The sequence below is a fragment of the Choloepus didactylus genome, chromosome 4 (assembly GCF_015220235.1).
Source record: "Choloepus didactylus isolate mChoDid1 chromosome 4, mChoDid1.pri, whole genome shotgun sequence".
NCBI lineage: Eukaryota > Metazoa > Chordata > Mammalia > Pilosa > Megalonychidae > Choloepus > Choloepus didactylus.
The window spans coordinates 157,475,646-157,489,106 of record NC_051310.1 but is presented as its reverse complement, the minus strand read 5'-3'; the positions used below and the strand labels follow the sequence as shown (position 1 = coordinate 157,489,106).

The 13,461-nt window shown below is 35.2% G+C and overlaps 1 protein-coding gene across 1 annotated transcript in view; it reads right to left on the bottom strand.

The window, feature by feature from the left end:
- Positions 1–13,461, bottom strand: part of RNF212B (ring finger protein 212B) — a 91,045-nt gene that overhangs the window by 21,192 nt on the left and 56,392 nt on the right. The window contains exons 5-8 of the mRNA XM_037834558.1: positions 13,147–13,221; positions 2,135–2,250; positions 1,429–1,489; positions 711–739 (exon numbers count right to left, since the gene is read on the bottom strand). Of these exons, the coding sequence (XP_037690486.1) occupies positions 711–739; positions 1,429–1,489; positions 2,135–2,250; positions 13,147–13,221 (281 nt within the window). The remainder of the gene's footprint in view (positions 1–710; positions 740–1,428; positions 1,490–2,134; positions 2,251–13,146; positions 13,222–13,461) is intronic.

Genomic DNA, 13,461 nt, shown 5'->3' with positions numbered 1-13,461 from the left:
CACATATCTATCTGTTTGTCCATCCAGTTATACATCCACCATCCCCCCACTCCATCCTCTCATCCATCCATGCAACATTTATTTAGTGCCTATTAAGTCCTAGATCCTGACGTTACAAAGATAACTAGAATAAAGCTCCTTTCTTTGAAAGACTCACAGGCTAATGGAAAAGATTTAAAAAATCAGAGCAATTTTTAAAGTGATATAATGGGTGTATCAAGTGTACAGAAGTGTGAAAGAACACTAGATTGTAACTTTTGTGAGGGCAGGGGCCATGTCTGTTTTAATCCAATGCAGGGCTGATAGTAAAAATATTTAACAATTGGTAGGGCACATGCACCAACCAATTGGAAAGGATTGGTGATGTATATCCAGTTCCTAAATAGTACCAGATAAACAGCTGGTGCTTAATAAATATTTGTTGAATAAATGAATAGAACATCCAACTCTGCTTAATGAAGTCTTCACAGAGGAAATGACATGTGAATTGAATTTTGAAGGGTGATCAGGATTTTCTAAGGTGATGGTCAAGAGTAAGCATTACATTCAAGATTTGAGTTCAGTACTTTACTGAGGGTAATTCTTTCTCAGAGAAGATAAACTCACCAACCATTTTCCAAAACTCAGAGTCCACCAAGGAGTTATAGACAGGAGTCAAGAAAGACCAGAAATTTTCAGTGGGGGCTAGTATGAGACCTGATGAAACTGACCTGCTTCCTTGGTACCGGCCTGGAGACTCCTGTAGGGGAAAGAATGGGAGTGCAGGAAGCTGCAGATCAAGAGTCCTAGTCAATGGACCTCAATGCCTTACTTGTTAGATAACTAAGCTGCAATGCCCCCTTGTTGTGGTTGCTAAGATTCCCAGTAGGAGGAAGTTATTAGCTTTGGGGGAATAAAATTTTAGTTCTTCATAAAAACTATTAGGAATCCCAGTAGATTGTGAGGAAATATAGGGAGTCACTGGGGAGAGCTGAGAAGAAAGGAAGGTGACAGGATTATAATGTTTTAGACTAGTTACAGGAATGGGATCAACAGGAAAATTATGCAAATACACAGAATATTCTTAAGAAAAAAGGAAATGTCTAGGAATGTGAAAGAAAAGAAGGGTCCTGAACTGTCTTGGGGCTCTTGAAGAGAAATTTAAAACTGCAATAGATGTCTCTTTTTTAAAATAGCTTCCCAACTGGTATATCATGATTCACTGATGTTCAAGAACCTGTTATAAATATGCTAAAATATCGATCCTTTAACCACCCCACCCAAGGTTTTTTTGCAGCCTCGATAATTTACCACAGTGTGCTTGTTGTACAATTATCAGTTTCTATGTGTGTCATCATGAGAAAAAGGTTGGGAAACATTATTCTACACAGTCAGCCAGGTAAGGGGGACGTAGGAGAGAAAAATGATAGTAAAACCGATTTCATTCACCTTTAGGATGGCTAGTAACTTCTTCAGTTCTCCATTTTCCTTCCTTAAGACTGACAGTTCTCTAGGAAAAAAACAGAAATAAGCAGCTCCAGCAGCAGGTTATTATTATTAATAATAATTATTATTATTATCAATTTATTGATAATTATTATTATTTATTATTATTATCAAATTTAGTGATGTTTACAGAGAGATGCTTGCCACTATACAAGTTATTTCTATCAGAGATTCAGTGACAATAGCAAAATTTGATGGTGAGAAGAATCAAGTGGATGAAATAAGCACCTTACAGAGAATTCTATTTCCTCTCACATACTCCTGTCTGGATGTCTGAAAATTTCCATCAAGGATTCCATTTTGTAGCTTAAGACTTCCAAAATATACCTTCTCAAAAGTAACATTTTAAATGTTATCACTCATTTTTATCAGTGTGAATAAGCTACATCTGATTTCTCTGAAGAAGCAGTTTTTGATAGAAAGAAGTAAAAGAGGAAGCTATAAAGTGAGGAGGGCCCATTGAGAGAAGAAAAAAATAAAATAAAATGGAAGTTGAGGGGACGAAAAGTTCTTTCTCTGATTTTACTGTGATAAACACAAACACAACATGGAGCAGTTTGCAGGCCTTGCAAATATAAGGAAATAAAGACTATCGCTTCTCTTAAAGGAAAAAAAGAAAAAACATCTGAGGATTTAATTTGTCACTTACTTGTCCTGGCTGGCCACTGTTTGCTGGACCTCCTGCATGGCTGCTTCTAACTTTGTAAGTCTATGCTTATAAAAGGCAATGAGGAGATCTGTTTGTTTCTTCTGGAAACTCCACACCTACTAGGGAAAAATAGGTCTTTAACATACATCCACATAACTCCTTTCTCCTAACTTCTGGCAACAAAGGAAAAACCATTAATTCATACTTTATTAATTCATACTTTATTACCATTCTTTTTCTTCTGGAGCATCTGCTCTAATTCACAACTCTCCAAAATTAGAGGGTTCAACACTAGGGAAAGCCAAAACTTTTCAGTTCTAGGACACTGACTTACCAGTATCTTAATGAGAATATTCTAACACAGTAGAAGTTAAAATATATAAACTTTCATTCTGGTCAAGCAGAGTGAAAGAGTGAAACATCCACCCCACCCCCACCCCTCAATTTTTTTCAAACTACAATTGGTTCTGCTATAACTTGTCTACTATTAGTTTGGCTCAGTTTCCACATTCCTAGCTATTACAGAGCACTGGTGACCTTCCCTAAGACACTCACATTCAGAGATACAGGCTGCTTATGCTGCTGCTTCAGTAAACGGTGAAGAGGCACAGATGGAGATTACCTATTTCTGAGTTTTATTTCTGGGCATGAACAAATAATTTTATCTTGTGCCTTGCTTTACCATTTGATATACTGATATGCTTATCATGGGACTGCTGAATTGGGTCAAAAGTTAATATTTAGAAAGTGTTTTAGCTTTGTCAGACTCTACTTTTGAGTACACAGCAGTATTTATGTCTCATCTGCTTCCTCCCTAATCAGACTATAAACCTTTTGTCTAGGGTGCTTCCCTAGATCTTGGTACTCCTCTCATAAACTTTTGTTCTCATCTAGTTTTCAATTTCTGAATGCCACCTTATCACAGAATTATACTTAAGAAGAGTTTATACAGTCTCTAGTCTTTTTCCTTTATACTCAAAGGCAAACTAAATTAGTTCCAGATAGATAAGAATTTATTGTAGTCTACTTTATTTTCCCTCCAAAGCTGTTGTTTTTAATAAAAGTAAAATATATTCATTTTAGAAAACTTGAACAGTACAGAAGCAGGAAAAAAGTCTCTCAGAATCCTAGAAGTTACCTAAAACATGAGAGCTGGGGAGACAATAGATATTACACATAGATGTAACCAACGGCCAAGGCACAGAACTGCAAACTTCCTGATCCTACCCATGGAATCAATTTGCAATGAATTTAAGTTAGTATTAGGCTAGGACCAGGAAAAGCCAAATCTTATCCTAGACCAGTTACTCCTCTCTTTCAGCTCACCAAGGATCATACAAGCACAGGGAATGAATCAACTATGGAAGACTGGACTACTCAGAGGAACTTTTGCCTATGGCTAAGCAGGCCTACCTTATGCAAACCCAAATCTCAGATCCAACCATTCCAAGAAGAAGAAAGATCAATTTAAAAAACATTTAGAAGCAAGAGTTAAAGGAGAAGAACAAAGGACTTTACCTGATGCCAGGCACAAAGGTTTAGCTGATTTCAAATACATCCATCAAAGATCCTAAAACCTAATTCAGTAATGCAGCTTGGTATTTTAAAAAATTCCAATTGTTAGCAAATCCATTATGCTATTTCATTCAAATCCTTCAGCCTCATAAGAAAGGGAGGGGGGAGCTCTTCTTTTTTTTTTTTTAAGAAGGGCAAATTTTGCTCATTTGCTTTTTTTAAAAAGGTGTTAGTATTTTGTTAATATAACAACACAGAGCAGATAATAAAAGTAGTTCCTTTGATAACCTTAAACACTGTCTGGATAAAGCAAGTTTTAAATATATTATTTATTTTATTGGACTAATATATTAAACTACCTAGATTCCAGACCCAGATTTCTTTCCTTTATATCCAAATCAGGAGCAGTGAAGATATTATGGTCTTCATGCTCTGGATTCCTATTCATTTTAGAATTGGTAATTTGAAACATAATTTTTATTTTATTTACTGCAAAGAGTATTCTAAAACTTCAGTTCAGCTTCAGTTAATGGCAAAAGGTTGGAAAAATTAAGGAAGAAATTGCTAAAGATACTGAAAGAGGTACAGTAATGGAAGAAAAGGGAAGAGACAAGGGGGAGGTCAGCAGGTCTATTATGATAAGAAATAAGATATTTTGGTTCAAAGTGACATGTTGTTTCACTGTCTTATTAAAAACAGTTTTTGTTTGTTTATACAAGTAATACATAGTTTGGAAATTAATGAGCTTGACTGTCTTTTTTGCACAAAGAATGGCTCTCTTAACTCCTATTTTAAAGTGTCCAAGTTGTGTGTTTTTTAAGTTGGAGGTTATTTTCCCATGGAATTTTTTCCCCATGGAATTTTAATGTTTTAGACATTTATAAAGGATTCACTACATTTTAGAAATTTACTGTAAAGATATTGGTAAATTCTTTATCTCCCTATAACATTCAAAACCTATTAGTTTGCTTTTTCTATCTTATGACACCGACTCCCTCATTCCATGAGGAAGGAATGACAGAAATGGCAACTCCTAATGAATTAATGGATCTATGCAATGTTCATTGATGGCTACCATCATACAAAATGAGAGGCAGACAACCAATATGTACCTCCTAGTGGAACACAATACTGCTATGACATAGTATTGAAAAAAATAAGATGACTCTAATTAAGCCTAAATCTACTTATCAACTTACAGAAAATACAGAGTACAGAGGAAACTCTTAAATGCCTTCATCGGAATACAATGAACAAAATCTATAGTGTAAATAATTCTACAGGACAAATGACTATTTTCCTTAACAATAATAAAAAATTAAAATCAAGAATGAGAGGAAATTTATACTTAAAAAGGACTTAAAAGACGTAACCACCAACTGAAATATATAGACCTTACGGAATCCCAATTCAAACAAACTGTAAAAGAAAGTATGAAACAATTGAGAAAATGTGAGCAGTGACTGATTATTTGATAGTATTAGGGAATTATTACTATTTTAGCATGTCACTGTGGTTCTATTTAAGAAAAGAATCCCTGTCTTTTAGAGATACACATTGAAATATTTACAGACTGAAACAATATGATATCTGGTATTGGCTTCAAAATAATCTGGGTGCGGTGACAGGAGGTATAGATGAAGGAAGACTGGCCATGAATTGAAAATTATTGATGCTGGGTGATGGATACATGGAAATTCATTACATTATACATATCATTATGCTATTCTCTCTACTTTTAGATATTTGTTTGAAATTATCTATGATAAAAAGTAAAAGAAATATTTTTTTCATTGATCCTTCTTTTTTAGTCTTTGGAGTAGGAAAGATAATTTATCATGCAAAGATTATTCGTTTCATTTAACAAACCTTTACTTAATACTTTATGCCAAGCACAAGAATGGAAAAGATAAAATGAATAGTATGGATTCTTGTCCTCACAGTAGAGTAGAAGAGATAGACATGTGAGCCAATACATAACACACATCAATTATAGAAGAAGTATGTAAAAGAATAGATTAAGAGGTAATTATTAATTCAATCTTCAGAGAATGGGAAGTCAGGCATTGCAGGCATAGAGGTATGAAACTCTGTGGTGTGTAAAAGAACTGAAATAAATGAAATCTACCTTATAGATTCAGTAATAAATAACCTAGAAAAAAACTTATATCCTTACATAAGATGTGGAGTGGTAGCTGGAGATGTGATTGAAGAGCTTAGGAGGAAACCGATCATTAAAGGAACTAGGTGCCACTCTAAGGAGTATGGAACTTAGATGATGGGAAGCCAACAAAGGGTTTTGAGGAGACAGTTAATGTTCAGATTTTGTAATTGAAATAGATTATTGTGGTAGATCAGAGAGAACAAATTTGAGGGAAAAAATACCCTAAAAACGCTTCCTTATCAGAAGCAGTTAGAGGACTGTTAAGATGCCAGAGGTACCCACTCTGTGTGAGAACTACCAGGTGGGCAGTTTGTGATCAAAGCAATATTACCTCTCACACTGGCCTGAGGTTCTTCAATCCCCTGCTCTGCAATGATAAAAAACTCAACTCTACTGTTTCTAAAATCCTTGATTTCAAATTTTAAAATCCTGACAGATTAGCTTTTTCTTGTCAGGTAAAATAATCCCATAGTAAATAAAACTGCTCTTCAAAGGCACTTTTGATTATCTCAGTCATTCATTTTTTAAAAATTCAAGTAAGGAATGAAGAATCTCTGATCTATTGATGAGATCAGGTCCTGACCTTAATTTTATTCTAATGGTATATATGACAATTATTTATGTATATGTTAGCAAAAACATATGACTTCAAAAGTCTTTTAAAAACCATGAGGTAATTAGAATAGCTAGAAGGAAAGAATTTAAATGGTGGAACTGTAACCCATAGCATCCTTTGAAATTTGTTCTATAGCTACTTGTTAAATGTCATTTGAAAACTATCACCTTTTTTGTATATATGTTATAGTTCACAATAAGGAAATAACTGAAACTATAGTAGTGTAACTCATAACAACTTTGGAATTTTCCTGAATAACTACTTGTTAAATCATACTTTGAAAGATATTATCTTTCTATATAAATGTTTTATTTCACAATAAGGAAATAAACTGTGAACTGTGACCCATTATATTCTTTGAAATTTGCCCCCCAACTACTTGTTAAATTGAACTTGGAAAGTTATCACTTCTATGTATATATGTTACATTCTACAATAAAAAAATTATTTACCAAAAAAAAACCCACAAAAATAAAAACCATGAGGTAGACCAGAGGTCAGCAATTGACTGATTGCAGGTCAGCTGCTGTTTTTGTAAATAAAGTTTTATTGGAATACAGCCATGCCCATTTGTTTACATATTGTCAATGGCTGCTTTCAAGCTACAACAGTAGAGTTGAGTAGTTGCAACAGAGATTATATGGCCTGCAAAGCCTAAAATATCTACTGATCCTTTAAGAAAATATTTGTCAACCCCAACATTGTAAATTTGATTTTCTTTGTGAATATATGTATTTCCCTCTTTTTCTTTCAATCTCATCTTACTCTTTATTTCCTTCTCTATTTGCTATTCTATCTTATCTATTTGATATTCTATCTTGCCTGGCAGAAAAAGAGTCTGTTCTTCTTTTTATATTTATAATGGAACTTTATGTTCCTTGTTCTTAATTTAAAAGTGGATGGGCCCACGGGATGGGATAAAATATTTGCACATCATATATCTGATAAGGAACTTGTATTTAGATTATATAAATAACCCTTACAACTCAATAATAAAAAGACAAACAACCCAATTTTAAAATGGACAAAGGACCTGAATAGACATTACTCCAAAGAAGATATAAGAATGGCCAATAAGTACATAAAAAGATGCTCAACATCATTAGTAATCATGGAAATGAAAAATCAAAACCACAAATGAAGAAATGAGGTACCACTTCACCTCTACTAGGATGGGTATAATAAAAAAGATAATAACAAATTTGATGTGGAGAAATCAAAAAGCTCATACATTGCTGGTGAGAATGTAAAAAAGTACAGCCACTTTGGAAAACAGTCTGGCAATTCCAGTAAAAGTTAAATTTGGAGTGACCATTTCACCCAACAATTCTAATCCTAGTTATAAACCCAAGAGAAATGAAAACATATGTCCACACAATATCTTGTACACGAGTGTTCATAGTAGCAGTATTCAAAAAGAGACAAAGGTAGAAACTACTGAAATGTCCAGTAATTGAAATTTTAAGCCATAAAAGGAACAAAATACTAATACATGCTGCAACATGAATGAATCTTGAAAACATCATGCTTAGTAAAAAAGCCAGTCACAAAAGACCACATATCATATGATTCCATTTTTATGATATATCAGACTAGGCAAATCTACAGGATAGAAAATAGATTAGTGGTTGTCTAAACCTGGGGGTAGGGTGGGGAGGATTTGGGGAGTGCCTGCTAATGGGTAAGAAATTTCTTTTTGGAGTAATGAAAATATTCTAAAATTAGGTAGTGGTGATTGCACAACTCTGTGAATGTACTAAAAACCACTGAATTGTACACTTTAAGATGGTGAATTGTATGATATGTAAAGTATATCTCAATAAAACTTTTACTGAAAAAAAAAAGTAGATGGTGTATTTTGTACTTCCCTCTGGAAACAATAAAAAAACTTTTTACTTATGTGGTCTTTGATTAATTTTTTCCTGTGGGTTTGTGACCTTTCATAAGTGTGATGGTTAGGTCCATGTGTCAACTTGGCCAAGTGATGGTGCCCAGGTGTCTGGTCAAGCAAGCACTGGCCTAACCGTTACTGCAAGGACATTTATGGCCAGTTAATAAACCAGAGCATCTGTGGCTGATTACATCAACAAAGGGTGTGCCTTCCACAGTGAGAGAATTCAATCAGCTGGATTTAATCCAAACAGTTGAAGGCTTTTAAGGGAGAAGAGAGAGAACTTTCATTTCCTCTCCAGTCAGCCAGCCTCTTCCAGGGAGTTCATCGAGGACTTTCACTGGAGTAGCCAGCTCAGCTTCCTGCCCAGTGGAATTTGGACTTGTGCATTCCCACAGTTGCATGAGACACTTTTATAAAAATCTCATATTTAGGGATATCTCCTGTTGGTTCTGTTTCCCTAGAGCACCCTAACTAATACAATAAGCTTTCCACATTATTCCTTAAACTCACATAGAATTTTACAAGTTTCTGTATGCTTTGATGAATATTATCTCACTGGATCTTTACAATAAGTAGGACAAGTATTATTATTTCACATTCCATGTGAGGGAGTATGAAAGGGTCAAAGAAATGAAGTCACAACTAGCAGGCAGATTTGGTCTTCAGATTTCTACTCCAATAGTTTTGCCAGTATTACCATACATTTCATATACATTAAGGAAAAACTTTAATAGGGAATATTATGCTATTCATTCTTTCAAAAAGTATTTATTGAATCCTACTATGTTCCTGGTACTATGTTAGGAGCTGGTATATAAGACTGATAGTGCCCTTGCCATCACGGGAGGATGCAGACAAAAAAGAAAATTATAATACAATACAGTGTCATATACTATGCATATTTATACACATATGTTTGGGGGCAATGATGTTCCAGAAGATGGAACAGCATGTACAAAGACCCAGAGGCAACAGAGAAAATTATTTATATAAATAATTCAAAAAGATTGTCTGTATTATAGTTTAAAGCAGGGGGCTAATAAGATATGAGACTGAAGGGACCAAAGCATGTTTGGACATAGACAACGTGTTAAGTGTTTGGACTTTACCTCAGATCAAGGGTTGTATTGAACAGTTTTAAATAGGGAAATAACATGATCATACTTACATTTAGAACAATTTTTCTGGCTTCAGTGTGGAGAACTGATAGGAGAAGGAAAGACTGGAGGCCATAGATCTGTTAGGAGGCTACTGCTGTAATCCAGATGGGAAATTATGGTAGCCTGAACTAGAAGGATGGATATAAAGTGGATAGATTCAAGATATTTTATAGAGACAGAACTAATATGATTCGATAATGACTGGATATGTGAAGAGAAGAAAAAATCAAGAATGATTTCCAGGTTTTTGGCTTGATTATCATGTAGATGGTGGTTGTCATTTACCATAATAGAAAACAGGAAGTAGCCAGTTTTCCTGTGTGTTTATGTGTGTCTGGTGGGGCAGGGTGATGGGGTGTTAAGAATAATGAGTTCAGTTTGAGAAATGTTGTGTTAGTGGAGATATCAAATTGGCAGTTGGATAAATGGCTCTGAAACTCAAAAGAGAGAGATCCCATTCATTAAACAAAGATTTATCGCATGTCTCCTATGCACCAAAACTGTCTTCACTGCAGGGGATACAACAATGAACAAAACAAACTTGGTCCCTGCCTCTATGAGCTTACAGTCATGGAACATATAATTAACAAATTAAATAACTGTAAATTACCTAAGGGTAATGAAGGAAACAAAAAGATTGCTGAAACAGAATAAATAGGGAGAACTAATTTGATATAGTGGTCAGAGAAGGTGCCTCTGCATTGACAGTCAAATTGTGATCTTTACTGGAAAGAACAGATTCGGAAGTCATCCAGATGTTGACGGCAACTGAGGCCATGGGAGTGGATGAGATTATCCATGGAGAGCATAAAAAGTAGGGAGAGTATCTAGGATAGAACTCTGAGAAATATAACTATTTAAGAGATGGACAGAGGAAGAGGAAACCAAAATGGAAACAGACAAATTTAGTTACGATAGTCAAAGAAAGAATATTTCAAGGAGAGGGTGGGCCTCACATGCTGCTGAGAGATTAGGTCATTGGATTTGGTAACAAGGAGGCTGTTGATGTCCTTGGCTAGAGCAGTGAAACCATCTGAAACCAGATTGTAGAGGGTTAAGGAGAGGCTTGGGAGACGAAGTGGACTGAGTGTAGACACAGACCCATCACTGTTCTCCAGTATAATTTTCCTCTCAAGACTCTACTTAAGTGCTCTTGTGAGGATGCTCATGCTGTCAAATCCAGTAGACCTTTCTTTGTCCTCATCTTACTTCATTTCTCAACAGTGTTGGACCTAACTGATTATTTATTCATTCTTGAAATATTTTCCTTTCTTGTCTTCGGTGACACTACACTCCCCTTGCTTTCACCTCTTTCATTGCTATTCTTTCTCACACTCTTTTGCTAACTTTTTCTCCTCTGCTATCTAATTGCTAGATATTGAAGGGACTTTTGCTCTAGGTGATCTCACCTAGTCCCAAGACTTTAAATACTATCTATATCCTGATGATTTTCATATTTACCATCTGCAGCCTTGATCTATGAGATCAAGCCCCTCTCTCTGACCTTCTCTTGAATTATCCTTCTCTCCCTGCCTTAATGTGCATTTATTCATTTAACAAACATTTCTTCTGTACCTAATTTGTGCCAGGTATCCAGGTTAGGCAGTGTGCCGGGTACCTAATCAGGCAATGGGTAATGCAAAAATGATACCTGCCTTTGAAAAGTTCACAGTTTAGTGAGAAAAACAAGCATATGAACAAATAAAATATAACACTTTTGCTGAGTTAAGTACCCTTGCAGATTTAAGAGCAAGGTGTACTGGGAATACAAAAGACAGAACAAAAATCTTCCCACAGGAATCAGGGACAGCTTTACCAAAGGAGGGACAATTATTCGCATGTATTAGAAAGATGGATAAAAGGAGCAGTCTATGGCCTAAGATTAGAAGAAAGGTAGCAGGGCCACATGGGTCTCTCCAGTCTCCAAAGATATTTAGAAAAATTATATAAAGATGGATAAAGAATTCAAAATGGGCAGTTGGATCAATTATTGACCACAGAGTGCAGCAGAAAAATGCCTTTGTCAGATCATTGAAGAGATTAGGGATTGTTATAACACAAATGGCTATTTAGATGGACATTCCATTCATTTATTCAACAATTTTTTTGACAGTCCACTACATTTTAAGAACTAATCAAAAAGCCTGGATACAATACTAAGAAAAACCAACTAAATCTCTGCCTTCGTGGAGCTTATATTCCAGTGCGAGACTCAAGTAATAAACAAAAATATATAGCATGTTAGAGATATAAGCAATGATGAAAAATAAACTAAGGTAAGGAGTAAAGAGTGTTGGGCTACTATTTAAGATAAGAGAGTCAGGAAAGCTTTCCCCAAGGAAAGAAAATGAGTGAGGTAAACTAGATATTACTTGGATCAGTTATTCAACTTCACAGATTAGGAAAACACATTTTCAGACTTTGCTGACTTCACCAAACTACCCCTTCACCAAAGTGATGATTAACTGACTCTTTCCATTTATTTTATCTTGATTATTTGACCATGTATAATTGGTCTCATGATTAGGCAGGGTAGGATTCAGACTACATATAATTTCTCTACTGATCATTAACTAATCCTGGGTTTATTTATTAACCAAAAGTCTGCTCTCTTTCTCTTGTTCATGTGACCTTGTTTACATTTCTCCTTGAGTCTCGGTTGGATTTTATATGATTGCTTATGCATGCAGCTAAAAGCAGGATGCAGCCAAAGCCTTGATTCCCCTTCCTCTATCTCCAGAGTTAGGATTGAGGGGTGAGACACTGAACAAAAATTAAATCTCCTATCTTCAAGCACAAAATGACTAAGGACCATCTCCATATTTAGGATGTTAGGAAAGGGGTACTCATAAAAATGAGCAGGAAGAGTAAAGGAGAAGGGGAACACTTAAAATCTCAAGAAACATGCCAAGATAGGAATCCCATGAGGCCGTAAAATAGTCTCAGTGGCAACCTGGAAAGTAGAAGAGAAAAACAAAGTTTTTACAATTTGGGAGCCCTCTCAAATGGTTATCCTGTCTTCTCTGCTCTCTTCTGCATTCCTGTTGCTCCTGACCAAGTCTAAGTTCAAGTCAATGGTATGCCAATATATGATGCATCAAGAAAAGACAAATGTCTTTAAAATTCAGGTTTTAAAAACTAGTTGGAAAAAAAAAAAAAAAAACTAGTTGTGAACACCAAATGAAGAACTATGTATATATACCTTGCTAAGAAATGTTATTGAAAAATGAGAATGGGGAGCAAGAAATCTCTTCATAAACTTGGGTCTATAAGGAAAAAGTTGAGAGTTGAAAGTTAAACCACCAAATTCACTGTTTTCAGGGTCATGCCTGTAAATTCAAGGCAATTTTTAGAAGATGCATCTATCTCACAGTAAGATGATAAAGCTCCCTAGAACGTCCTTTTTTCCTTAAAAAAATGAATTAATAGAACTAGGAAGTACAAGGTAAGATAGCAGTTGCATAGTGGTTTTACAGCCTATCATAGAATATTGTGTCAGTAAAGTTAACTGATTGAGATTTGCATCCACAGGGAAGAAAGCAGAGGAGTCAATTGTTCTCCACTGTGTACAAATGCAGTCTAAAGAGAACTCTTCATAAATGAATAAGATGCAATCAGAATTTGCCTGGAGAATTGGATTTTCTTCACTCTTGTTTCTCATACCTGAGAGATGTGACTAAAATACTGCAAAGCTGTCTCCACAGGGCTTCTGAAGAACATCTTCTCCTGAGGTTTTAGCTATGAAGAGAGTATGAGAAACAGTGAGCATATTCATAAAGGAAAGAAATAAAATTCTGACAAATATGGTAAAAGATATAGCACTTTTCCTAAAGTGCCTAGAATTATTTCCACTGTGCTTAAGCAAGAGGGAGATCATCACTGCTCTAGGAGATGTAGGCTACATGTCCTAATTCTTTTGTTTCTGTAACAGTGACAACAAATAATTCTTATATCTGTTGCTTACCCTCTTTTTAAAAC